This window comes from Benincasa hispida, chromosome 11, assembly GCF_027475165.1.
Source record: "Benincasa hispida cultivar pf3 chromosome 11, pf3_genome.v1.1, whole genome shotgun sequence".
In the NCBI taxonomy this organism is placed as follows: domain Eukaryota; kingdom Viridiplantae; phylum Streptophyta; class Magnoliopsida; order Cucurbitales; family Cucurbitaceae; genus Benincasa; species Benincasa hispida.
In genome coordinates, this window is record NC_143488.1 from 3,889,071 (window position 1) to 3,916,940 (window position 27,870).

At 37.3% G+C, this 27,870-nt stretch overlaps 2 protein-coding genes across 4 annotated transcripts; both read left to right on the forward strand.

Moving 5' to 3' along the window:
• LOC120092151 (polycomb group protein VERNALIZATION 2-like) lies at nt 1-25,854 on the forward strand. 3 transcript variants are annotated; one of them, XR_016524549.1, is made up of 16 exons: nt 52-385; nt 7,788-7,962; nt 8,258-8,313; nt 9,229-9,293; nt 10,546-10,598; nt 19,772-19,825; nt 19,904-19,963; nt 20,558-20,604; nt 20,691-20,818; nt 21,502-21,772; nt 22,546-22,594; nt 23,540-23,623; nt 23,846-23,925; nt 24,101-24,190; nt 24,314-24,832; nt 25,572-25,854. XR_016524549.1 is itself a non-coding variant. In XM_039050367.2 (15 exons), exons 2-15 carry the CDS (start codon nt 7,840-7,842, stop codon nt 25,711-25,713), a joined length of 1,302 nt encoding a protein of 433 aa, XP_038906295.1. In that variant the 5' UTR covers nt 1-385; nt 7,788-7,839; the 3' UTR covers nt 25,714-25,854. The 3 variants fall into 3 exon arrangements, 1 of the variants encoding a protein (XP_038906295.1); XR_016524550.1 differs by having other exon boundaries at nt 24,428-24,832; XM_039050367.2 differs by lacking the exon at nt 24,314-24,832 and having other exon boundaries at nt 1-385.
• On the forward strand, nt 5,458-6,678 carry LOC150032325 (uncharacterized). Its single transcript, XM_090306715.1, has 2 exons — nt 5,458-5,740; nt 6,080-6,678. Exons 1-2 carry the CDS (start codon nt 5,458-5,460, stop codon nt 6,676-6,678), a joined length of 882 nt encoding a protein of 293 aa, XP_090162841.1.
• Nucleotides 25,855-27,870: the final 2,016 nt, after the last annotated feature.

Here is a 27,870-nt window from a genome sequence, read left to right on the forward strand (position 1 = left end):
AGAAAATTCAACCTAAGATCTCGAGGTTAACTGAACAAATTTATGACAGTCAAAGCCATTTCATATTTGGAAAAAAAAAAAAAAGCTAAAAAAAAATCTAAAAACTTGACCGATCAAATTTCATTTTTCCCAAAATGTTGGGTCATTCGTATGAAAATTTCCCGTCCTAATTTTATCTTATTGACATTTTGAAAAAATTTCATATTTTGACGATCAGCTACCGGAAGATTATCAATTTTGGAGGGGAGAGTCGTTTTCAATCTCCCTTTCTGATTTCAACGCAACAACCAATTTCTCCTACTGTTCAATGATTCTACAATTCTGAAATCCAAAAATTTTTCCTCGGAACTTCAAACGAGTTCGCTCGCCACTTCCATGGTTTTTGGTAAGGTTACTAAACTTGCCTTCTTTTATTGCTTCCGCCGTTTGATTCTGTTTCGTGTTCATAATTTATCCTCCTCCGACCTCATCGGGTCGGAATTGTATTCCTATTTTGTGTTTTTCTCTGGAATTCCCAATATAAGATTTATATGGTGAATGTTAGTGGCTGTCTCGTTCTCTTGACTGGTGATGTTGAAGTTGGGCATCAAGTGATGAAAAATTTGAATAATTACTTATTTGGTTTGTGTTCTGTGTAAACGCTTATACTAAATTCAGGATTACAAACTTCAGAGTCATTTCTAAGATCGTCATCTTTCTTGTTGTGGGACTTCAAGTGGATCTTTCATTGACTGAGAGTCGTTTTATTTGTTTCCCTCTTTATGAGCTTGGCATAGAACGATTTTTATTGTATAGAAGCTGGGGGTCATGTTGGTCACCGTTTTTAGTACTGATCTGGGTTCCTATGAAATGCTGAGTGGTAGACCGATGCAATTCAATTCAACCAGTGCCATGTAAAATAACTTAGGAGATAAAATACCTCATAAATGCTATCGAAGTAAATCCAGTGGTATGCAAAAAGAGTCTTGGAGTGAGGGAGTTGAAAAATATGTTTCTAATATGTTTCTATCATATACTATGAGAGAAGTTGTGAAAATATTCATGAAGGATCTTTCTGTGATTTGGAACTTGGTTGGAAGGTCAGGGGACAAAGGAAAGGAGGAAGATGTTGGTGAACAAGTTATAACAAACAATTTGTGTCCAGATGTTACATTGCAATAGGGAAATAAAGATAGATAGATCAATTGTGAAATTTATGTGAAGTTCTGGTTAGTCAGAAGGTGAGTCTTGGCATCCTAACCTTGTGGGGGATGAAGGAAAGATTAAAGTCCCAGAGGTAAGTGCACATTCTCTCTTTCTCAATAAAGATACAATAGAGAGCCGAGCTGGATTCGTGAATTTTCAACATCTGTAGTTCATTTAACTACTGAAACATGGGAGCACTTGAGAAGCAGATACCACAATAGTCAATCAGAGATGGTGTTGCATTGGTAATTGCAATTATATATAGTCGATAGGAGGTGGTGTTGAGGTGGTGAGGCAGTGTTCATTTTTTTGGGCTCTCTATTGATGTAAAAGTATCTTATATTTCAGCAATTGTAGTCTAAACACTTTATATCCAGCTGGACTAGCAGTGGCACCACTTGTTCACCAAACTGTTGGGAGAGGCACGTCTGAAGGAATTGGTGGATCGTGGGAGCGGGGACTAGCTGAAGGGTGTTAATAGGGTTTTAGGAATGAAGGAAGGGTGAGATGGTTTTTGAGAGCAATAGCTCATTTAGGAGAGACAACTCTCTCAAATAGCCTGAACATCTTTCTTTGTTATTTTGCTTCCTCTGTCTCTTTGATTTCTCTAAACTTGTGACCCCTGTTGGCTTTGTAATATCCTTGTTGGGATGTTTGTTTATATATAACATTCTCTTTAGGGGAGAAGGATATACTCTGTTCTGGTGTGATTATTGGCTTCGGTTAGGTATTCTTGTATATTTTCTGCGTGCAGGGATTTAGATACCTAACATTTGGTATCAGAGCACGTTCAAATCTAGGACGAACACGCATGATGACTCAGAAATAGCTAGAAGAACGAATGGAAGGGGCAGGGAAGGAGATGATCGGAATCAGAGAAATGCTGCTAACGATGAACAAGACCCTGGAAAAGTTGTTGGGCGATATGAAAGAAATGTTGAGCAGAAAAGGGAAGGAGGTGAGTACTGTGGCCATGGAAAGTTCCAAGGTGAAAAAAACCAGAGAAAGTGAAGGAGAGTCTTCACAAACAAAAGACCTGGTTAGAAGGGAAGGTAGAAGAAGATTGAGATGCCAATGTTTAATGGAGAGAACCCAGACGTGTGGATTTTTCGAGCTGATCGGTATTTCGAAATACATGAACTGACTGATGAGAAGATAAGAGCGTCCGTGATTAGCTTCGAGCAGGATGAAGTGGACTGGTATCGATGGGTTAACAACCGACAAAAGTTCGTAAGCTGGGAGGAGTTCAAAGAACGGCTGCTGGATAGGTTTCGCATATCGGCAGAGGGGACATTGTTATCCTGCTTATGGAACTTGAAGATGGAAACCACGGTGGCGGACTATCGGAAAAGATTTGAAATTGTGACCGTGTTGATCCTTGAAGCGGCTGAGAACGTACTCAAAACGACTTTTTTGAACGGACTTCATTCGACGATCAAGGCTGAGTTGATCAGCATGAGACCGGTGGGCTTAGATGAAATAATTCGAGAGGGTCCAGTTAGTGGAGGACAGGGACCTCATGATCCAATTGTCGTTGGAGGAATTAAAGAGAAGTGGCCTAACTAGGGTCTAGGCCCAAGGGAGCAGTAGCAAGTCCTTTAGTAGTGGAATTTTGAAACCTGGAAGCCATTACCCAGACCAAACGATGATGAAGAATGTGATGATTCCAGAGAAAGGGGGGACGGGGAAGCTAAACCCTCAGGTGAAAAGAGTATTCGATGCGGAGTTTCAAGCTCGACGTGAGAAAGGAATGTTATCGTTGCGATGAGAAATACTTGGCAGGCCACAGATGCAAAGTGAAAGAGAAGCGGGAACTAATGTTGCTGATTGCTGGAGAAGAAGTCGACGATGAAAATCTTGCATGCGAGACGAAAGAGAACACAAAAGAAGGAACGGGAGGAGAGGAGACAGTGGAGTTAGCACTATGCACGGTGTTAGGGTTCTCAGCACTAGGAACCATGAAGGTAAGGGAACCGTCAAAGGGAAGGAGGTGGTAGTGATGATCGACTGTGACACCACCCATAATTTCATTCACCAAAGGATTGTGGATCAGCTAGGGCTACCATTAACGGAAACCACAAACTACGGTGTGGAGATAGGGAACGATATGACCATGAAAGGAAAGGGGGTGTGCAAAGCCGTCAGTCTGATACTCCCGACCGTGATTGTGACAGCGGATTTCATACCTTTGGACATGGGCAATGTGGATGTGATTCTAGAGTTGTTGTGGTTACACTGAATGGGTTACATAGGGGTTGACTGGCCCAGTATGACGATGATGTTCACAAAAGGCGAAAGGAAGGTTACCATAAAAAGGGATCCATCACTAACCCCCGCATAAGTATCCTTGAAAATGATGGTGAAGACATGGGAAGAAGAAGATCAGGGGTTCCTCGTTGAGTTGCAAAGTCTATAAATAGATAGTGAAGTCGAAGGGGAAAATAGTGAATCAGAGGGAAGTCTGAGACTATTAGATTGCGATATCAGGGACTTGGTTGAGGAATTCGAAGATGTATTTCAGACTCCGAATGGGTTTCCACCTAAATGGAAGGTTGATCACTGAATCACTTTAAGGGAAGGGCAAGACCCCATTAACGTCCGACCATATAAATATGCCCACATTCAAAAGGAAAAGATTGAGTGTTTGGTGAAAGATATATTGACATCCGGGATAATTCGAGTAACAACCCGTTCTCAGGTCCAGTCCTATTGGTTAGAAAGAAGGATGGAGGGTGGAGGTTCTGTGTGGATTATAGACGTCTGAATAATGCCACCATCTCAGATAAATTCCCGATGCCAGTTATTGAAGAGTTGTTAGATGAGTTACATGGCTCGACAGTGCACTCTAAGCTGGATTTGAGGTTGAGTTATCATCAGATTAGAATGAAGGAGGAAGATGTGCCCAAAACGCTTTTCGTACAAATGAGGGACACTATGAATTCGTAGTTATGCATTTTGGATTAACGAATGCCCTAGCCACATTCCAAGCACTGATGAATCAAATATTCAGGCCTTTCCTTAGGAGATGCGTCCTGGAATTCTTCGATGACATCTTGATTTATAGTCCAGATTGGGATACTCACATTAAGCATTTGGGAATGGTTTTTAATGTGCTCAGAGACAACAAGTTGTTCGCAAACGAGAAGAAGTGTCTTTGGCCAAACCAAGATCCAATATTTGGGTCATTGGATTTTTGAACAAGGAGTCGAGGCAGAGCAAGAGAAAATTCAGGCGATGGTCAATTGGGGTAAGCTTACGACTTTGAGGGAACTTTGGGGTTTTCTGGGGCTCACCGGATATTATCGAAGGTTCGTAAAAAATGATGGCAAGATTACATAACCTCTTCACCAATTACTGCACAAAGACACCTTTCAGTGGAATTTGGAGGCCTATCAAGCATTTGAAAAACTTAAGAAGATAACGACCACTCTACCCGTCCTTGCCTTACCAAATTTTAACGAGCCATTTGTTATTGAAACCGATGCATCAGGCACAGGACTGGGGGTAGTGTTAACACAAAGCGGCTGTCCTATTGCATATTTCAGTCAAACCTTGTCGTCGAGAGCTCAAGCTAAATCAGTGTATGAGAGGGAGTTGATGGCAGTGGTGTTAGCAATGCAAAAATGGAGACATTATCTATTGGGTAGGCGATTTATAGTGATTTTCGATCCGCGAGCATTGAAATATTGACTAGAACAGAGGGAGGTTTAGCCGAATTTTCAGCGGCAGTCGACCAAACTAATGGGGTATGATTTCAAAATTTTATATCAACCAAGCTTGAACAACAAAGCGGCAGATGCCCTATCTAGAATGCCCACACTTGATTAGCAGAACACAGAAGAAGTTGCAAGCTTGAATGTGTTCTCAACCCATAACATCTTAGACGTGGACCTCACTCAAAAGGATGTAGAATAAGATCAAACCTTGCAAAAAATTATTCAGGACTTGAAACAGGATCCGGATAGCTACCCCAAATACTCGTGGATGCAAGGGAAGTTGTTATACAAAAATCGGTTAGTGATTTCTAAATCCTCTGCTCTGATACCCACTCGATTACATACTTTTGATGACTTTGTGATGGGGGGACACTCTGGATTCCTACGAACATATAAACGATTGATGGGAGAACTATATTGGCAAGACATGAAGCAAAATGTAAAAGGTTATGTGGAGAAGTGTGTAATCTGCCAAAAGAACAAGTATGAAGCAGTGACACCCATTGGTTTGTTACAACCCCTGCCAATTCCAGATTGAGTATGGGAACATGTATCAATGGATTTTATTGAGGGGCTACCTAAATCAGCAGGGAAAGATGTGATTCCTGTGGTCGTGGATCGATTGAGTAAGTGTAGTCACTTCATCGCCCCAAGTCATCTGTTCTCAGCAAAACAAGTGGCATTGGAAGTTATCAAAGAAGAATTTAGACACCATGGGTTTCCAAGATCGATCATTTCCGATAGGGACAAATTTTTTGTGAGCTTATTTTGGTGTGAAATGTTTGCTATTCAAGGAACCAAATTAAGAAAAAGCACCGCGTTTCACCCCCAAACTGATGGTCAGATGGAAATTGTTAACAAATATCTCGAAACCTACTTAAAATGTTTCTGCAATAAACAACCTAGGACGTGGGAGAAGTGGCTACCCTAGGCAGAGCTGTGGTATAACACCAACTTTCACATATCGATCAACACTACCCCATTCAACATAGTTTTTGAGCGCATTCCTTCCCCCATTACCTTGTATGGTGACCGAAAAACTGTGCATAACACGTTGGAACAACAACTAATCGAATGGGATTGAGCTCTCTTGAAATTAAAAGATTAGTTGGTAATGGCTCAGAATTGAATGCGTAAGTTCGCGAATAGAAAAAGAAGGCAAGTGAAATTCGAAACAGGGAACTTTGTATACCTTAAGATCAGGCCTTACAGAAAAAAATCTCTTGCGAAGAAAAGATGTGAGAAGCTATCACCAAGGTTCTATGGCCCCTACAAAGTGGTGGAGAAGATTGGGACCGTGGCATATCGTCTGGAACTTCCTCCCTCGGCCACGATACATGATGTTTTTCACGTCTCACAATTAAATAAAGTAGTATCTCCTGAGAGCAGAGTACTAACTGAAGCACCACAATTGTTTGAAGAATTTGAATGGGAGGCAGAATCGAAATTGGTATTAGGAGTTAGGTGGAATGCTCAAACGAATTTTCAAGAGTGGTTGATCCAATGGGAGAAACAACCAGACTCAGAGGGCACTTGGGAGCCAGTTGAAGTCATAAAGGAGCAATTTCCGGATGCTCACCTTGAGGACAAGGTGAATTTTCAGCAAGGGGCGGATGTGAGATCTTCTATCATGAAGGTCTATGAGAGGAAGAAGGGCAAGAAAGGAATTATGCAAACAAGAGAGGAGGAGGGGACCAGTGATCACCAGACCGTTGGGAGAGGCACGTTAGAAGGAATTAGTGGATCGTGGGAGCGGGGACAAGTTGAAGGGTATTAGTAGGGTTTTAGGAATGAAGGAAGGGTAGGATGGTTTTTGAGAGCAATAGCTCATTTAGGAGAGACGGCTCTCTCGAATAGCCGGAACATCTTTCTTTGTTATTTTGCTTCCTCTGTTCTTCCTCTTTGATTTCTCTGAACTTGTGACCCCTGTTGGCTTCGTAATAACCTTGAAGACATTGGGATATTTGTTTATATATAACATTCTCCTCAGGGGAGAAGGATATACTCTGTTCTAGTGTGATTATTGGCTTCGGTTAGGTATTCTTGTGTATTTTGTGTGTGAAGGGATTTAGATACCTAACATAGTTTTTGACCATTCACAATTCTTTTAGAAATTGGCTCTTTTGCTTGGGCCCTTGGGTTTTTTTTTTTTTTGGTAGGATGGAAAACTTTTGGACGTAAAGTGGTGAAGAAGGCAAGGATAGATTTCGACCACTGTCAAAGTTCTTTTAGAAATTGGATATTTAGCTCAGGGTTTTCTTTTAGGAGTGAAAACTTTGGACTTTGCATCCATCCTGCCAAACAGGCTGAAACTAGGAGGGCGTAGGATCAACAAGCTCACTACTGGCACCTTTTATTTAAGCTATGCCTTCTTGATAGGGAATTGGAAGATTGGGAGATTCTCGTCAGCCTAGTTAACAACAAACATCTCTTTCACTTGAGTGATCAAAGAGTTTGGTAGATCAACAGAAGCAGTCATTTCTTTGTTAAGACTTTTTTTTTTTTTTTTTTTTTTTTGTGGGTAGCTGAGGAAGGAGTTTTATCAGATGTCCTCGTAGGGACAATGAGGAAGGACTTTTGGATATTACTTGGGATGAACTGTGTTAGCATTTCTCCTTCTTGGAATACTACCCACAAAGAATTTAATGATTATGGTCTTTCTTCACGTTCTAATCAGGGAAGGTTTCTGTAACTCTTTTGACTTTTGTAGGCATCATGTATTTCATTCTTGCGTGAAATTTATTTCTTATCTACACACCCACACCCACACCCACACCCACGCAGCCATTGTGAGACTAGAATTTTTTGATATTTTGATATCTAATTATATTTTGAAAACTTTCATTGATATGATATTTTAACACTTGTTTATTGCGATTGTAACAGAGATCTGGTAGCTTATCTCATCATTCTTAACTTACCTCTTTCAAAGTTCAAGATGTGCCATGATAACTTCCAAGTTCATTCTTTAGAAGAGTCAACGACAGCTGAAGATAGTCTCCTTATATATTGCAAACCAGTTGAACTATACAATATTCTTCATCTTCGTTCCCTTAACAATGTAATATGCTGCGTTTCCTGGGGTCAAATCACTTTTTACTTTCTATTCTATTGATTTCTTATGGATCAATTTCCTTGATGGTTTTGTGTACAAAATTTTCATTAGTTATTAACATTGAATTGAAAGAGTATTTTCTCTTTGGAGAAATATAATGAATTGAAAGTTTTGGAAGTAAAATATTTACCTGCTGCAGCCCATTAGTTGGCATATTGTACTTCAAACTTTATTTTTTTCAAAACATGATTTAACTAACTCAATCTTGGAAGTTCTGATGAAGTTAATTTCTCTGTTGCAGCCTTCTTTTCTTCGACGTTGTTTGTATTACAAGTTACAAGCTAGGCGAAAAGAGAGGTAAGATGTTCATTTTCAGATTGAATGAAAGGAGTAACCGATGGCTAATGGCAAGCTTCTTTTTAAGTTGTTTAGTTCATGAATATTCTCTAGCTTTTGTTCACTTTAGGAAACCTCTGAATTTGATCACACAGATTTTTATCTTTGTTTGAGGCTTGTTAATATATTACTAATGTATATTATATTAATGATGGACTTCGTCATATTTTGTATGTAACTAAGTTATTTACTGTGGAGGAAATATATGAAATGACTTGGTTACTGAAAGATATTCCTCTTGGTGTTCTTTAACCAAAGGGTTCAAGGAGTTTTCTATTAAAGATATTAATCGTAGTTGGGAGAGTTTTATGGTTCCTTTTTTATCATTTAGTGCTCTCGTCTTTTCCTTATATTTTTTCTACTTATTATTACTGTTTGGATATGTTCTGTTATTTTGTTTGTGTTTTCTTTGTTAACTTTGACATTAGTCTATTTTCATTCTTTTAGTGCAAACTGTGATATCCTTAAAAAAAAAAATAATAATAACCTATTTCAGATTATTATTATTGTCATCATTTTAGTATTTTTTTTTTTTTTTTTTTTTTTTTTTTTTGGGATAAAGAACTTTGGGAGATTTTCAAACATAGATAAAATAAGGGAAAGTATTTACACAAAATAACCAAATTTAATCTTCTTTGAAATGGTAAGAACAACAAATTCATGAAGACATCAATGTGGTTTTGCAATATCACCATTTGGCTCACGTTTTTGTATCAGGCTTACAAATGAGAGCTGCAGATATAATTGTCATCTAAATTGAATGAGAATAAAATCAATTTGTTCTCTTGTGCCCTTATCCTTTCTGGTATTATAAATCAACGTGGTTTCATTAACATCCCATGAGTGCGTGATAGATAATATTGGCCTTATGTACAGGGTGAGCACTGGAGTTGTAATTTTCAACTATAGGGACTACAACAACATAGTTCGAAAAACTGAAGGTCTCTCCCTGTCTTTTGTTGTAGTGAAACATCAAATGTTTTCATCCTTTTTAAAGCCTTTGATAGTTTATTTGCTTGCAATTTCTATGAACTCTATGGACATGCCATTTCTTTTGAAAGATTACTTTCTGTTCATTTTTGGTATGGAACATTTATGGTTTTTATGTGCTGAAAATGTCACCATAGATCTGTTAATAGCATGTTCCATGCAAAAATACAATCAAATATAATACAATTAATGGTGTGTTTTGACGGGTGTGTGTGTGTTCTTTTTATATCAATTAATATTTAAAAACCATTTTCTTTTATCATTGAGACTTGTTAAAGTTTCTATTATTTTTTATTTTAATTTTAAACTTTGCTTGGGAAGACATTTTTTTTTATATAAAAAAAAAGATTTCATCGTCATATTATTTTACCAATATGAAACATAATACTTTAAATCAAATTATACTGACAAGAGTACTTAAGGTTTTTTTTTTTTTTTAAATAATTGTATATGAGTGGCGCAAGTGCAGTCAACAAAAGATGAACAAAAAAAGGTAAATAAGACAATAAAGTCTTGTTTTTCTGGTCCAAATATTTTTGTATTACACTTTTTCTGCCATACAGACCAAATCAAGAGCATTCATGTAGTTCCCTGGTCACTTATACTTCTCAACTTGGAAAAAAAGTCTGTTTTGTTTTTGTTTTTTATTTTTTGTTCTTTGCTTTAATTTTTTTTATTATTCTAATTAAAAACATAAATTTGTTATTTGTTTATTCTTTCCTGAAAACCATTAAAAAATTGTTCTATTTTTTAACATGGAAAACAAGTTTTTTTTTTTTCTCTTTATTTTTTTTTTTTTAATAATAATTAGAGCTAACTAGGTGCGTTGTATTCATTTATTTGTTGTCTTCAATTGAGCTGTAAAATATGTAGTAATTAGGTGTAGATCATTTCATCTACATTGGTGCCAACTGTTGTATGTAACTAAAATAATTCTTATAAATATAGCTAATAATATCTGTAGATGATAAGTTCCATTGTATCTTGTAGAGTTAGATGAGATATGATAGTTTTTTCTGTAAAGACTTGTAGTTTTCTTTTAGATATAAGATCATCTAATAGAAATGGATAAGTATGTCATGTAAATCGTTTGCTGCATTGAGATATAATAAGTCTGTTTAACATTTTTTTTTTGGTACAAGACTTCTATCTTGCCTTTTGAACGTACAGTTTTGGTCCTAATTTCATTCTCGAATTATGTAGTAACTGAAGACTTCTCATGTCCATTTTGTTTGATGCTATGCGCAAGCTTTAAGGTAGGCTTTCAGACTCTGTGATATTCCTTAAATGTGAAGTTAAGGTTTTTGCTTCTTGACTAAGCTTCATTGAGAAATATGAAAGAAATACAAGAGCATAAAAAAAAAAAAAAAAAAAAAAAAAAAAAACCCCCACAAAAGTGGTCCCAAAACATAGAAATGGACTCCAAGCCAAGAGAATAAAATCCAACTAATAATTACAAAAAAGCGGCCAAACCAAAACCCATAGCGAGACATTAAATTTTAAATCTCAAAATGTCCCATACTTCAAACTTAGACCTCTTCAATCTCCTTAAAAATACAACCACTCCTCTCAAGCCATAACCTCCAATAAAACAACAAAAATACAAACTTGTCAGAGACCTTCCTTTATCCTGAAAAGGAAGATTCATATAGCCTCCTCAATCAGAGAACCACAACTAACCCAACCCAACAAATCCTGATGGATGGCGAACAGTTCTCCCTAATAGCCATGGCAAGCCAACAGTCCCTCAAAATATGATCTAAATCCGTTGTTGCTTGATGACAAAGAGAACACCAATGCCAACTCAACTGACCCATCCGTTGTTCAGGGGAAAAGGGAGTTTATTTTTTATTTTTTATTATTATTTTTTTTTAAAAAAATTTATAATGGAAAGTGGGGATGTGTGCTTTGTTATAGGATGTTTGAAAGGAAACAAGTATTAGAGTTTTTAGAGGTATTGAGAGAGAGTCTTCTGATGTTTGGTTCCTTGTGAAGTTTAATGTCTGTTGGTGACAAGTTTCTTTTGTAATTATTTGTTTGGTATGCCCTTGTATTCTTCCATTTTCTTCCCAACAAATGTTGGTGTTTTATCCCCCCAAAAAAAAGATTGCTTCTAAATATGGTCTAGAGTGTTTAACTTTTCCACAAAACCTGCCATGCAAAAAAATTAACCGTATTGGGATCACAACCTTCTAAAGAGAGGAGAAAGCTGAGATTTTGTGAGGGGTAGGAGGAATACAAAGAAAATAGAAGAAAAGCCCCCGGAGGATTAAGGTCTAGGTTTACCAATAGATGTTTCTCCTCCTTAGATTCATAAAAGGGTTATTATTCATCGAAAAAGGGGCCGTCCCTTCAACCACTTCTCTTCAATAGCGAAAAGTTAAAACCCAAAAAGCCAGAGGAAAATCCAAATAGGGCAAAACAGCGGCCACATAACGCATTTTCTTATTAGGAAGGTGATAGTACTAAGAAACGCCAAACAAAGAGGTTAAAAACTTCTACCCAACAAAGAGGCTCACCTCGACCTCTCAAATATCCTAAATGGAGATGGGTAGTTGATGTTCCTCAAATGTGATGGTGTTGAAATATGCGGCTTTAGCCTTAAGGGTAGTTGATGGGTAGTTGATGTTCCTCAAATGTGATGGTGTTGAAATATGGCCCTTTAGTCTTAAGGGCATTTTTTGTCTTTTTAATATATGCCTGCTAAATTAGGGTTTCCCCTCACTCTATTTATATCTGAGGTTGGGGTCTCTTGTAAGTATAAGATTAAAATAATAAAAACTTCTCTATCGTGGGTTTTTCTCTCTGTGTGAGGGTTTTTCACATAAGTCTTGTCTTGTTTCTTCCCTTTCCTTTTTACTTTTCAATATGACATCAGAGTAAGGTGATGAAACCCTAGCCTCGATAGAATAAATTCAGTCATCAAACTTGGTAGGTGATGGAACAATGACAGACACAACTAATATGGCTATGATCTAGGCGGCCATGGATCGGTATCTCCGGACGGTCTTAAACCCGGCGCAACAACAACCGTTGATTGGAACACAGCTGCCGAGCGCCCTCAACCCAGCAATCGTGCCACCCGTATTCCCTGTGGTCGTGCCATCAAGCAACCTTAACCCAGCCGGGTTGCGGATCGCCTAGACGCCTGGCGGTCTTGTTCCAGCCGACGCGTCGCAGATCTCTCAGTCGCAGCAGCCTTCGGGCGAGTCTGTTCCAGCAGCCAAGTCGGGTCAATCAACCAGAGCTCTTCTTGCTTCTACCGATTGCTCCCGAGCCATTCCCACGCTACCCGATCGCGGCTTCGTCTGGCAGCAGTGCCGAGCCTTGTGGTCAGTACGCGATCGGAGCTCCACCGTCCGCATCTGTTCAACAACAATATTGTGGACAATAACTTCCGCACGTTTATCCGGTTCAGCCTCGGTATCGAATGGGGACTCTATGGGAGAGAATTCCATTCCCGTCTTCTATGGACAGAAATATTCAAGATCAGAATCCCATGGGGAACTCCAACAGCAATTGCCAAATCTCCAACAACAAATGACAGCTTTTGGGGCAAAACTGAAGGCCATGAATCTTCTAGTCTTCCAATCTATTCAGAAAATCCGGTAACAATGTTTCCTACTCTTCCTATTGCTAATTTTTTATCTGGGACTATAGGGAACTCTGCAGGGATGATCACATGAGAAAAACTGAATGGCCATAATTACTTCTCCTGGTCCCAAACCATTAAAATGGTCCTTGAAGGGCGCCATAAATTTGGGTACTTGACCGGAAAAATACCGCGACCAAGCCCTGAGGATTCCTAAGAGCGTGTCTAGAAGGGAGGGGATTCGTTACTTCGCTCGATGTTGATCAGTAGCATGGAACCTCAGATTGGGAAACCCCCTGCTCTATTCAGTCACTGCATGGGATATTTGGGATGCAGTTCGGAGATTATATTCTAGAAGGTAGAACGCGTCCCACCTGTATGCTCTACGTAAATAGGTCCGTGAGTGCAAACAAGGGAGTATGAATTTAATGTCATATTTCAACAAAATATCCTTATTATGGCAGGAGATGGATTGTGTTGGGAGATCATCTGGAATTGCTCACATGACGGAATTCAGTATTCGAAGATAGAAGAGCTTGATCGTGTGTATGACTTCCTTGCGAGATTGCACCCAAAATTTGATACGGTTCGAAGTTGAATTCTAGGGCAAAAGCCGATACCGTCTCTCATGGAGGTCTGCTCAGATGTCTGGTTGGAAGTAGATAGATCCAGTGCTATGAATGGCTCTGCTGTTACCACTATGGAGTCAGCTGCCTTTGGGGTGAAATCCTCTGGATCGGACTGCGATAAGCAGAATGGCAAAACACCTCCAATATGTGAACATTGCAAGAAGCCGTGGCACACAAAGGACTAGTGCTGGAAGCTACATTGCCGACCTCCTAATGGCAAACATCGCCCTCCGAATGACAAATCGAAGTCTGGCCGAGCTCTTGTGAGTGAATCTGTTGAGGAGGCCGCACAACCTCAGGTGACTCAGGTATCGTGGGATCAGAACAGTTGTTCAATCAGATACTCCTCAGTCCTTTAGTTTCTTTGTTGAAGGGAATGAATTATGGATTCTAGATTCAGGAGCGACTGATCACTTGATTGGCTCATCTAATCAATTCCTCTCGTATTGTCCGAGTGTTGGAAATGAAAGGATTCGAATTATGGAATAAATGGGAAAGAAATGTTGAATATATAGAAAACTTGGGTGTCCAAGGCGAAAATGCCACAATAAATAATCTTTTTCAGACATAGTAAATGACGATAAAAGACTAGTTCTAAACAAATTCCTAGAGGAAGCATCTTCAAAAAGGAAATAGAGGCCCCTGTCATATCGGGTAGTTGCAATCGTCGTCCCCGAGCTTAGGTCCTGAAACAAAGCAACAGAGAAGATAACTCTACAGTTCAAATCTTTTGTTATTTTACTTATTTGACAACAGGTTGTAAGAAATCTTCAACACATGTAGTACATTTTGTACAACTAATCCTTGAAATGGGGACAACTGGCCTTTTCCTGCAACAGGAGCGAAGGACCCATCTGCAATTTGAATCCTCTCATTTCCAGCACTCAGACAATACAAGAGGAAGCAATTAGATGAGCCAGTCAAGTGATCGGTTGCTCCTGAATCTAGAATCCATAATTCATTCCCTTCAACAAAGAAACTAAAGGACTGAGGAGTACTTGACAACTGTTCCGATCCCTACGATACTTGAGTCACCTGGGTTGGTCACCTAAGGTTGTGCGGCCTCCTCAACAGATCCACTCACAAGAGCTCGGCTAGACTTCGATTTGTCATTCGAAGGGTGACGTTTGCCATTAGGAGGTCGGCCATGTAGCTTCCAGCACTGGTCTTTTGTGTGCCACGACTTCTTGCAATGTTCACATATTGGAGGTGTTTTTCCATTTTGCTTGTCGCAGTCCGATCCAGAGGATTTCACCCCAAAGGCACTTGATCCACAGTGATGTTTGGAGCCCTTCAAACATCTCTACCTTGTTTGGTAAACGGTAGTTTGTCAGGTTTATCGATGATCATACTCAGCTTACATGGGTGTATCTCCTTACTAATAAGACCGAGGTCGTGTCTATCTTCCAACAATTTTATACCACAGTCTTAACTCAGTTTGATACGAAGATTGCCATCCTCCGGAGTGATAATGGATGTGAGTTCGTCAATCACACCCTCCGGGAATTCCTGACTTAAAAAGGAATTGTCCATCAAAATTTTTGTGCTTACACTCCGCAACAAAATGGGGTGGCTGAACGGAAAAATCGCCATCTCATTGAGGTTGCTCGATCCCTGATGATTCCTACGTCTCATCCATCGTATTTATGGGGAGATGCTATTCTCACTACAGCCCATCTCATTAATAGGATGCCCTCACGCGTTTTTAAGTTTCAAACACCCTTTGAGTGTTTTAAAGAATCCTGCTTGTCCACACATCTTATACCTGAGGTTCCTCTTTGTGTGTTTGGGTGTACAACCTTCGTGCATACTCACGGTCCCCACCAGACTAAATTTGCCCCACGAGCTCAAAAGTGTGTGTTTGTCGGGTATCCCCTTCATCAGCGGGATTATAAATGTTTCCACTCATCTTCAAGGAAGTACTTCGTCACTATGGATGTTATGTTCCTTGAAGGTAAACCATTTTTTCTTGTTAGTCATCTTCAAGGAAGTACTTCGTCACTATGGATGTTATGTTCCTTGAAGGTAAACCATTTTTTCCTGTTAGTCATCTTAAGGGGAGACCATAGTGAAGAGACTAACAGTTCCACATACTATGTACCTATTGACTTCAACCTTGAACCTAGTCCAGATACAAATACAAATGTTACTGTTCTACCTAGTTCCAAAACTGGTCCAGATATCCCGGTGTCTGTTCTCCCTACTAGACAGGTGCCCTGGATAACATACTATAGGAAGAATCTTAGAAAGGAAACCCCCGCTGTCCCATCGGAAGCTGTCCAAGAATCGGAACCAGCACCAACTCAAGTTCAAGATCCTGTTGTTTCAGAGAATGTCCTTGAAGGAAAATCTGGGTGTGTAGAAGATGGTAAGACAAGCTTAGAGAAGGTTGAAACTATAGATGGTAATGAGGTGTTGGAAGATCCTCAGGAGGATGAGAACTTGCCATAGGAATCCAAATAGAATCAGTACCCTGATACTGGAAAGAGGCCGGAGGAAACTGGCGATTATGATACCACTCTTGATATGCCAATTGCTCTACGGAAAGGAACCAGGTCATGCACCAAGTACCTTATGCATAGCCTTTTGTCCTATAATAATTTGTCTCATGGATTTAAAACCTTTACTACCCAATTGGATGCTCTAGCAATACCTACCAGTGTACACACAACCATGGAAGTTCTTGAGTGGAAAACGGTTGTTATGGAAGAAATGAGAGCCTTTGAAGCAAATAAAACTTGGGATCTGGTGGCTCTCCCTAAAGGTCACAAAACAGTTGGATGCAAATGGGTGTTCACAGTGAAGTATAAATCTGATGGAACGCTCGAAAGAGACAAGGTTAGGTTAGTAGCTAAAGGGTTCACTCAGACGTATGGGATTGACTATTCAGAAACTTTTTCCCCAGTGGCTAAGCTCAACACAATCCGAGTTCTTCTGTCCGTTGTCGTGAATAAGGACTGGTCTCTACATCAACTGGATGTAAAAAATGTCTTCCTGAATGGTGAGTTAGAAGGAGAGGTTTACATGAGTCCTCCTCCGGGTTTCGAAGCAAAATTTGGGAACCATGTTTGCAAACTTAGAAAGTCCTTATATGGGTTAAAACAGTCTCCGAGAGCGTGGTTCGATAGATTCACGATGTTTGTTAAATCCCAAGGGTTTGTTCAAGGGCATTCTGATCATACCTTGTTCACCAAAAGATCATTGTCAGGGAAGATTGTTGTTTTGGTGGTTTACGTCGACGATATCATTTTGTCAAGAGATGATACTGCAGAGATTGATAAGCTGAAATAGAGGATGACGGGCGAGTTTGAGATTAAAGATCTTGGCGGGAGATATTTCCTTGGGATGGAAGTGGTGAGATCAAAAGCAGGAATATCCGTGTTTCAATGGAAATATACACTGGACTTGTTAAAGGAAACAGGAATAACTGGGATTTAAACCTGTTGACACTCCTATTGAAGTTAATGGCAAACTAAAAAATACTATGGAAGGAGTTCCTGTAAATAAAGAGAGGTATCAACGTCTTGTGGAAAAATCGATTTACCTATCTCATACCAGACCTGATATATCATATGCTGTGAGTGTGATAAGTCAGTTTATGCAAAGTCCGTATGAGGAACACATGGAAGCAGTTACTCGAATTCTGAGATATTTGAAATCCACCCCAAGAAAGGGCTTAGTTTTCAGAAAATATGACAAACGGAGCATCAAAGCATATACTGACTCAAATTGGGCAGGATCAGTGACTGATCGAAAGTCAACCTTGGGATATTGTATCTTTGTATGGGGAAATTTGGTTGCCTGGAAAAGTAAGAAATAGAGTGTAGTTGCCAGGAGTAGTGCTGAGGCAGAGTATAGAGCTATGAGCCTGGGTGTGTGTGAAGAAATATGGTTACAGAAAGTTTTGTCCAAAGGGTTACCGAGATAGACTTTTGAAGCTTTTGTTAGCAAGTTGGGTCTCACTGATATCTACACCCCAACTTGAGGGGGAGTGTTGAAATATGGTGCTTTAGCCCTAAGGGTGTTTTTTTCTTTTTACTATATGCCTACTAAATTAGGGTTTCCCCTCACTCTATTTATATCTGAGATTGGGGTCTCTTGTAAGTATGACATTAAAATGATAAAAACTTTTCTATCGTGGTTTTTTTCTCCTTGTGTTAGGGATTCCCACGTAAGCCTTGTTTTGTTTCTTCTCTTTCCTCTTTACTTTTCAATAGATGGTTTCTTGAGTTCCCATAACATTTTAACCTATGTTTTTAATTTCTGAAACTTCCCTTGATTTCAAGTTTGTCTTGTTGTGTTGTTTATTATTATTATAATTTTTATTTGTTTTGTTTTGGAAATTTTAGCCAATTTAAAAAATAAGACACAAGTTATTTTCTCCCCAATTAATATTAATTTCCAAATGTTGGACCACCTAGACCACTCGTTTCAATACCGCCTGGTGAAATTGTCTTCACTTACAACTTAAGCTTTTTAGTCAGTCGATGATTTAACATGGTATCAGAGCAGGTGGTCAAGGAGGTCTTGTGTTCAAAACCCTTACAACGTTATTTTCTTCCCAGTGAATATCGATATCCACTTGTTGGGTTGTCTACATATTTTAAGCCCACAAGTGGGAGGAGTGTTAGATGATATAATATTAAATTTATCTTCACCTATCAGCTTTAACTATTGGGTTAATCAGTAATTTAACCATTTTGAAAAATTGTATTAGATTTCATGAACTTCTTAAATTTAACCTAATTCATTTTAACGTTAGAACATACCTCTACATTTTAAAAACTTTTTAATGAAAGTATTGGGGAAAAAAAAAAAAAAAACCAGCTTCCATTTTTTGGGATAAGTTTGGAATTTTGAAATTTTATAAAGGACCAAAATTGATTCTCGACTATCCCACCTTTTTATATGGTAAAAGTAAAGATAAAAATAACCCCCAATAGGTGGCCCGTTGGGTAAGGCTTGCGGTCTTTGTGTGCTACCTACCCAAAGATTGTGTGTTTGACTTTTCAGTTGAGCTTAATAAGGAACCCTTGATGTTTCCAAAGTCTTGACCTCGGAACTAGTGTGAACATTTTTTTAATAAATAAAATAGTAAGATAAAGATAGAGATTATTCGGTATATGCTTTCATGGTTGTGAGTTAATTTTGAATTTATTTAAAACATAAGTTTACATCTTATGAGTAATTTGTAGGTCAAAATTAGTTTGGCCCTTGAAGTTTCCTTTTAAATTTTTAAAAGTTTTATTTTAGAATCGAAACTTTCACCTAAAAATTATTTTATTTTCCTTAATCCAAAGATTCACAAAAAAATCAGTGGAGTAGCATGCTATAGCCCTTCCCTCTTCCCAAATTGGCGGGTTAAATAACACCCCCTACATTAGGAGTCAAATCTGTTGCAAGCTAGAAACATGCCACAAGTTATCAAGGATATATTCAAAATGAAACTGCAAACTTTTACTCCACTATGAGCGATCCAAATCCTCAAAATTACAATTATTCGTGGAAAAGATATGTATCCAGACATTGTTATCCCAATGGACATCTTGATAGATTACCTTCGGTCATATTTGAAGTTTAAGATTTTATGCATAACCAAGTGCAGCTGTCTAATTACCATGGGGTCCACCTTAAACAAAACAACCCTCTAACATGTGATACCAATATGAACTAAGTCAGAGAAGTATAGTAAAATTCAACTGCTAAAATTTGGAAGAAGCAGCTCCCATTGCACACACAGTTTTAGATGTTCGCTAACTACTTTGGTTAATGAATAAGTATCCTATAATTTAGTTGTCTTGTTACGGTAACTGCAAACTGACCTAACTGAGTTAGCTGATTATCTGAAAACTAACAGAAATTATGTAGCTGTTCCCACCAGGAACTGTGTAGGACAAATGAAGATATCCTATATTTGTACATGCACTGCTCATATTGACATTTTCGATCAAGTTTGTTGCAATTTGTTTAATCATATTATTATTAATTTTAGTATTCCTTTTGTTGTACTTGTTTGTGTTGATAATGCGTATTTGGATAGCATAATTTAGGCTGGGTCAGGTCATAGAGATATTTCATATGCTTTAAAAATTTGGTTGCTTGTTTGGTGGCATCCTTGATTGAACCTTGGTGCTTATTATTTTTTCTTTCCTTTTCCTTTTTGTTTTTTCCCCCTAAAGAGACTAGTGCTTTTGTTCTTATCTTTTAGGGTTTGCGCTACCACTTATGCTCTTCCCATGATATGTTCAACTTCGAATACTGGGTTGGTAATCTCCAATGTCTAGATGTTTTGCTGCTTATCGAGCATTATGTGGTTTGTGAAGAAACATTTAACGTGTAGGTGACTGAAGAATATCAGGCAGTGAATGTCTCTGTGAAAATTGATGTCTTTAGATCTGAGGTAAGCGTTTGAAATTCCTTTTTGTGAATAATTCTTTTTGATAATTTTGCTTTTCTTATCGTTATACTTATATTTATCATGTCAATTAAAAGGAACATTTGGTGAGTTGATGTTTGGTTAGACTCAAAGCCATCTTCAAAAGATCCTGCAATCCAAATTCCATATTGAATGAATTTGTCTTTCTTGGATTCGTATCGTACTGAAATAAAAAAGACTCAGAATCCTTCTCAGCTTTTGGCTGTCTTCTGTAGATCCAACAGTCTCTTCCACATTGGATGAATTTGGCTACATTGGAATAATGCTTTACCAAAACCGATGACACTCAAAATCCTTCTCACCTTCATTCGGTCTGCTCAGGCTTTTCTTAAGTAGGACGGGAGGGATATGGCAGTGTAGCAACTACTCGTCTCTTTACGCCCTTCACCTTTTTTCTTTCCTCTCTTCTGTTGCTCATTTTGTTTCTTTACTCGTTCATCCTAGCTCTTGTGACTTGTCAATGACGCTTTATTTTAGTTTGTTTAACAATTTTGTTTGTGCCAAACAGCCGCTTGAAGGTTGCTAATATGTTTTTATATTGTATTTTTTCTTTTGCAGACTGTAGCAGATGGAGTGGACCCACAACTACAAACTTTCTTCTTCTGGTATGTTTTTTGAACCCCTTCATATGGGATTATCTTGTTGGCGCTTTGCCTTATTTTGTTGCTAGACTTGACTATTTAATATCCAGCACAAGACCACGAAAGCGCAAGTTAAAGAACTCTATTCAGAATGGGAAGTATGTGCAGTTCTTGGAGATGGACTCACCTGGACCTGCCACAGAAGGCGTGCACAAGGGATTTGTAGGGCATAACACTGGTAATTTAATCTGCTGTAAAATTTTATTTTTTCTTTTGCAGTCCTCTAGTTCCTTTAAGTTGGAGGAAAAGGAGTGATAGAATTCTTTCTTATGTCACACTAATAGAAGTGGCAAACTAGCATTACATAAAGACGCCATTCTGACATTCTTGCGTGTGAACTTGGCCAATAATTTGTACTTACCTGAGCTTGCTTGGTGTTTCATTAGAAAAATTTGGCTGGAGAAATAGAAGCCTCACGAATCGTGGTTCTAAAGTTTCAACAATTTTCCCCTCGATTAGTATTCTTTTAGTTAACAAAGGGATACCAATAGCTGAGCTCGGTAGCGTGGGCTTGTTACCCCTAGCAGAGGGGCACATTAAAATTCAAAAAAACAAAGGGATACCAATAAGTTGATTAAAAAGTAAATTTGACAAGGGGTTGAGGATTTCACTTTTCGGTGTCCACCCAATTGAAATGAATATTAATTAATTGCATTGAGATATTTTAAATTCATCCATTCCATGTTATATATCGTAATTTGAAAAGCTCATATCGTATCAAGCTGTAGTAAGTGGTATATTTATTATCTTATTTCTTCATAGATGGATTTTCTCTTCTTTAACTTTAAACTTCGTGGATTTTGAACTATATGATCTCAACAATCTGCTTGGCAATTCAACTGAAATTAAATTTGTATTTAGATGGTGTATCCTGTGAAAAAGAGGGGAGCCATTCATTCCCCATTGAGACTTATTTGCAGAATGCACAACAAGACGGAGAAAATATTGGCCCTGATTGTCCTTCCTCTATGGAGTGCATTGAACGTGTTGCATCCAGCTCAAATATTCCAGGTGTCCCAATGGCTATCAATCAATCTTCTACAGGTCCTGAATGTTATAAAGTACTGTCTGGAAGTGATCATTTACAACCAACCAAAGGAAGGAAGTTAACGGTCGAACGAGACCCTAGAAAGTATGTTCACCATCTTTTCTGGTTTTTTTCTTCAGATATCAAAGCTTCATTCACATGTAGTGATGTAGTCTTGGCTGGATTTAGTTTTGTATTGGTTGTTTATTTTCTTTGGTTGTTTTTGTTTTCCGTTTAACTATTACTTCTATATTAAAACCAATTTGACAATTTTAAACAAGTTTTATACACGTGAACATTAATGCATTAATGGTTGAACGAAATTTTAAAGGAGGGTCTAAATTTATTAAACTTATGAAAGTTTAGGGTTTTAATTGATACATTTATTAGTTTGGGTTCTTAAGTGATAAAACTTTGAAAGTTGTAGGGTATAAATTGATTTTTTTAGATAATATACTAAAGAATAGAACACAAATAGCTTTTTCTTTATAAAGCTCAATGAGGTTGCATAAAGAAGGTGTGTTTTTTTTTCCTTGGAAGATGTGTGTTTTTTGTGATGCTTGCCTTCATTTCATTGTTGGAAAATGCTTAGAGAAATATAATTTACCTGACAATATTTAGATTTCCATTAAATTAAATAGATGACAATACAAGTTTATACCTGCGTCTTTGTTGTGTCTAATATCTATGCCACAATTTTTAGGAAATGGTGTATTGGCATGTTCTTAACCAATTCCATGTTTGTGGTTTCCTAGCTTTACAGTCCGAACAAAACCCAAACTTCAAGTTCATCTTTTAATTCTAGAGCTGTCCATAAATTTTAATCAATTTTGAGTGTGCCAGTAAGTAAGGGTGGTCAATTTATTTTGTTATTTCAGCCGCATGCTCTTGCAGAAACGGCAGTTTTATCACTCTCACAGGGTTCAGGTATGAAGCTTGGTTTTACAATATTGAGGTCTTTCAAATTATTTAATTTACTTATGAAAAATGAATTATTTTTATTTTGGTTTTCGGTGTGAGGGATCTGTGAGGCCCCTGATTATACGTACATATAAACGTAGGAGTAAGAGGGGATTTTTGTCAAATGTTAGTGAGTGGAGGGAATCTGTTATCCATGGGGACCATGGGTGTTGGAGGGTTTATGTGGGGTTTTAGCAAGCAAGAGGGGGATGAGAATTTGCTGAGCAAGCTTGGCTTGTGGGAGAGGATCTCCAGCCCTTACAAAGTTCTGGTAGCTAGAGTTCCGTTTATCTTTCTTGTTGTTGATTGGCTGTAATTTCCTAGAACTTCATAAATAATACTATCAGAGCATTGCTCTGTTTATGGGTATCGGCTTTGTTGGGAAATCTTAATTGCAAGGAGGCCAGATTCCTAAAAGGATCCTGTGCTTTCGTACTTTGTTAAGCAGAAAGAATTTAAACATGCACTTTTGAAGTTTAAATTAATTCTTAGTTTTGTTTGGTTTAATCTGGTTCAATTTAGAGAGAACTGTGAGAAAAAAATGAAGTAAGCTATGATTAGGAAATTAATCCGGCCAATTTGTTAGGGTAAAAATGCCTGCTGGTTTGGATCATTGGTATTTTTATTTGTTTATTTTCAGTCCTGCTATTGTCGAATCATTCAACATTTAGTAGTTAAAACATATGTAAGATGCTTATATTAGATATAAATGGATTAATTTGTTCTTAGATAGTTTTAAACAAGTGGATTGGTGCTTAGTACATGAACTTTACAGGTTGCTATTCTGTTAATTAAAAATTCAAAGTTCTTGCTACACTTGCATCTAGCTTCCTACCATGTTATTTTCAATCCTTTTTTCCTGGAATGAAATCTGTTGCTTGCTCATCGCTATCTTCTGTTTTGATAATGAAGCCTATGGCTGTAGATAAAGTACTATCTGACAAAGATAGTGAGGACGAAGTAGATGATGACATTGCAGATTTTGAAGATCGAAGGGTATGGTTTTTGTTGAACTAGTAAATATTTGACTTGTTCCTACTTGCATTATTTTAGAAGGATTTTTTCTTAAGAATTTGAAGTGTTTTTTCAAACTAGCAATATGGAATATCTTGGTCTGGCAGGTGATTACAATCTTGTGTACCACTGGTTGGCCCTGTTAAATCCATTTTTTGGAATTCGTGCAAACTTAAAATACCAACTTGAACTGTTAATTTACAGATGCTCGATGATTTCGTGGATGTCACCAAAGATGAAAAGCGGCTTATGCATCTATGGAACTCCTTTGTTAGGAAGCAGAGGTTGTTCCTTGCCAACCTTATTTTTCTTAACAATTATTTTCATTACCTTATTTCCTCTATACTGTTTAATTCTACTTTAACATGGTACCAAACTGAGCTGCACCATGAATAATACTTTTCCTAGCAGTCCCATAGTTCCTATATAAAAAAAATTATATTCTCTGCTGTGTACCAGGGTGCTAGCTGATGGTCACGTGCCTTGGGCATGCGAAGCATTCTCAAAACTTCACGGGAAAGAGCTTATCTCATCTCCGCCTCTCTTTTGGTAATGTTCTTCAACATGTTGGCATATTTCCATGGCTTATTTTGATGTAGGCTTGCTTTGTGATGTTTGTTCATTATTAGTTGTGTTTTGTTTTTCCCGTTGGCTTGATGATATTATTCACAGTTGGATATTTTTGCACAAGGGCCTATCAATAAAGGCGATAACTGATTTAGGGCTCATTTTGAAGCTTTATAAAAGTTGACCTTTTTTGCTTAGCTGCACCATGATTGTTATCAGAGCTTGAAACAAGACATGATGACAGTAGGTGAAATCTCCTCGAGCAAGCTTCCAGAGGCTATGCTTGGGTTCAAACAAGACTTCCTGTTGAAGGAACTACCAAATTTTTTACCACATTGAAGGATCTGTGGAAGACATGCAGTAAGTTCTTTACGTCACTGGTAATTCTAGGAAAAAGAACATTTAAGATACAAGCCCCTGCTTGAATTGTACATTGGAATGAGAATGGAGATCAGTGTAATTGGAGGCAGTGTACAGAGAGAAGTCGATTTAAATTTGGACAGCAAAATTTCTAACATGACTGATTCTGACACTTGTTCGGCGAGCTCTGGAAGAGTGCTGAATAAGGAGAATGGTTCCAAGGACGAAGAATGACAACCAAGAACATCGAATCGTCCTATCATGGTCAGTTGAATTTTGAGGTCTCCCAATTCTTTCACTTCCAATCGGGCACGATGAGATCTTCTTACAATATTTTCAACGATGAAGAGTAATTTATGGATTTTGTACAAGACAATTGGAATAATCAAAGCATAGTTCTTCAAGATACTCTTACAAATTAGGTTCTTCCTGCTGGGTTTTCTTGATGTAGTGAAAAGCATAAAAATGGTAGTTCAAATGATAATAGACTTGATGAGTTCAAAAACTTTTGAAAACTTTTGATCACTTCAATATTTTTCCTTCTGGAATCTCAACTCAAGTTTAATCAGTAAACTTGTGGGTCTTTGAAAGCATAAAGCTTGAGATTTGTGTTTACCAAGTGACAAACACGTGAACGATTGGTCCTAAAATCATTTTATTGATTTTGCTGCCTTTTGGAAGTTTGATAAGGCTATGTTGGATGATTGACAAATTTCATAATCGAACTTCTTTCAGACCATATTATTGACGCTTGTTTTTTTCCTCTCTAGTTTGAATCGTTTGCAAATGCAACTAAGAACCTTTCCTTTACACAAGTGTTCAGTCTATCCTCTTTATGCTTGGAAGTGTGGCTGAAAGGATCCATTTTGATTCGGGTTTCAAATTCGACATTCTTTGACCAAAGAAAATATGATCCTGATTCATTTGGAGTCGATCTATATAATTGCGCATTTCTGGCTTCTGTTTGCCTAACTTCCTGTTGATATCACTGAAAATTTTGCAGGTGTTGGAGATTATTCATGATCAAGCTCTGGAATCATGGCCTTCTTGATGCCTCTACCATGAACAACTGTAATTTAACTCTTGAAGGATTCAAAGATGAGAGTTCGAATGCGACGAAAAATTGTAGAAGAGATGACGATTAGTGGCTACTTCGGTTTATATTATTGTTCTTCATTAACTGATCATTTATAGGTTGGAGTTACTTCATTTACATTCATTATTTATATGGGTTACCTTTCTTTCCTAACTTCTATTGAAGAAAGAAAGAACCTCTTGCTTCTAAATTTTTACCACTTTCATTAGATTAGAACTCTTATTCTCTTATATCTTTTTCTTTACTGAATGATCTATTCTATAATACAAGAGAATCTAAAACTAACTAGCTGTTATAGGTTTAGAAGCAAAATTAGAATAAACAAAATGTGGGAGTTTCATTTCATCCTTTAATTTTCATTGAACATTTTAATAAAACTTGGTAATAGAGTTTTTGTCTTAAATTGAAAGAGTTGGATATAATTGAAATATAAGGGCGTGCCTGTTTAGTGATGTACTGAAATCAGAAAACTGAAAAGAGATTGAATGAAAAATAAAGTTGTATTTTTGGATATATGTTTGCTAGAAGATTTAGAGACTAGATTACAAAAATAAACAACGGTTGAAAATTTATTTGATAATTTATATATAAAGCATAAAAATGGTCGTTACAAAACAAAATATTAAGTTGGATCTAAATCGTTATTAATTAATTGACGAACATAATTGATATTTTATTAAATCAGAGTAGTAATTACCTTTCTAGTCCCTCATGTTTGGAGTCTGGATAATTTGATTTTAGGTTTCAAAATTGGACAATTAAATCTCTACTGCTTATAAAGTTGAATTTTGGTACCTTCGCATTGTAAAATAATAATAAGAGAAATTACAATAGAATGCAAAAAAAAAATATTGCCCTCTTTCTCCAATCATATGTCGTCTATCGTCATCAGTCCATCTTGGAAATGATAAGGATTCATCGTTCTAGGTTTGAAATAATGAGAAATAGTGATGTAATCTAGAGGATAAAATGAGAGAAATCTTTAAGAATAAAGTCAAAGTCTTTACTATGAATAAAAAAAAGTAATCAATGTAAGAAGACAATTTCTCTATTATGGAGAATTAGAAAACAAACAATTAGGAAAAGAACTGTGACCAAATAGAGTAAGAATGCAACTAAAGTAGATTGAGAATAATAATAATAAAGAAAAAGAGAGAGAATAACACAATGATTTACAAATTAAAGTAAAAGTCATGGGCAAAGATATAAGAATTTCACTGTATAAAATAGAAGTTACAAACTCTTTTTTTCTAATAGAGTAATATTAATCTATCTTATAAAAAGAAACTTTATTTTTTTCTTTCACGCACTTTGCTATCATGTCGGAGATTGTGGGATGGTTTGGCAATCATGTGTCCCCTCCTATTTATAGTCTAAAGAACTTAGTCATTAAACAAATCCAATGGCTCCAAATTGTCTTTGATATATGTGGAGGATCTAATGACTCCAATTTATTCTTCATAGATGTGAAATATCTAAAGGCCACAAATTGGTCTTGCACAATGTGGAAGATCTAATAACCCAAAATTGTCTTCAAGAATCTTCTTGAATAATAAATAAACTTCTTGAAAAATCTTGATTATTTAACACAAACTAATCTTTAATCTTAATTAATCAAGAAAACTAATCTTAATCCAAATTAATTAAGGACACTTATCCTAATCCTAATTAATCAAGAAAACTAACCATAATCCTGATTGAGCAAGGATTTGACAGAGACATCTTCATTTACCATAATCATACTCTATCAAATGTCCCTGGCATTTTAGAATTTTTTATTCCATATATGAAATTGGTTCTATGTTGCAAATTTTACTTTATAATAAGTTTTCATTTGATATTATTGAAATTTATGTGTTAATGAACAATTTTGCACTATTTTTCATTGAGTCTTTTTTTGTGCAGATGACCTTTTCTCACGCACATTTATGTTTTTATGTCTTTTAATCCCCCCCCCCCTCCTGAATGTATGATATTTTGTTGACGTCATAGGGAAATTTCCGCCTTCAAAGGCCCATCGTGGTCGGGTTGAACTTTCCAGCCCGACGGTGGAGCCTATCCCACCCGAACTTCACCTTTTAACGGTTGTTAGTAGGAATCATACTCGCGATAGGGATGATTAACCCAGCCCGACACATTTAGTAAAGCCCTATCCCGATTTCACAACTAGAGCCCAATGTTTAAATTTGTTCCCTGTAGATGCACC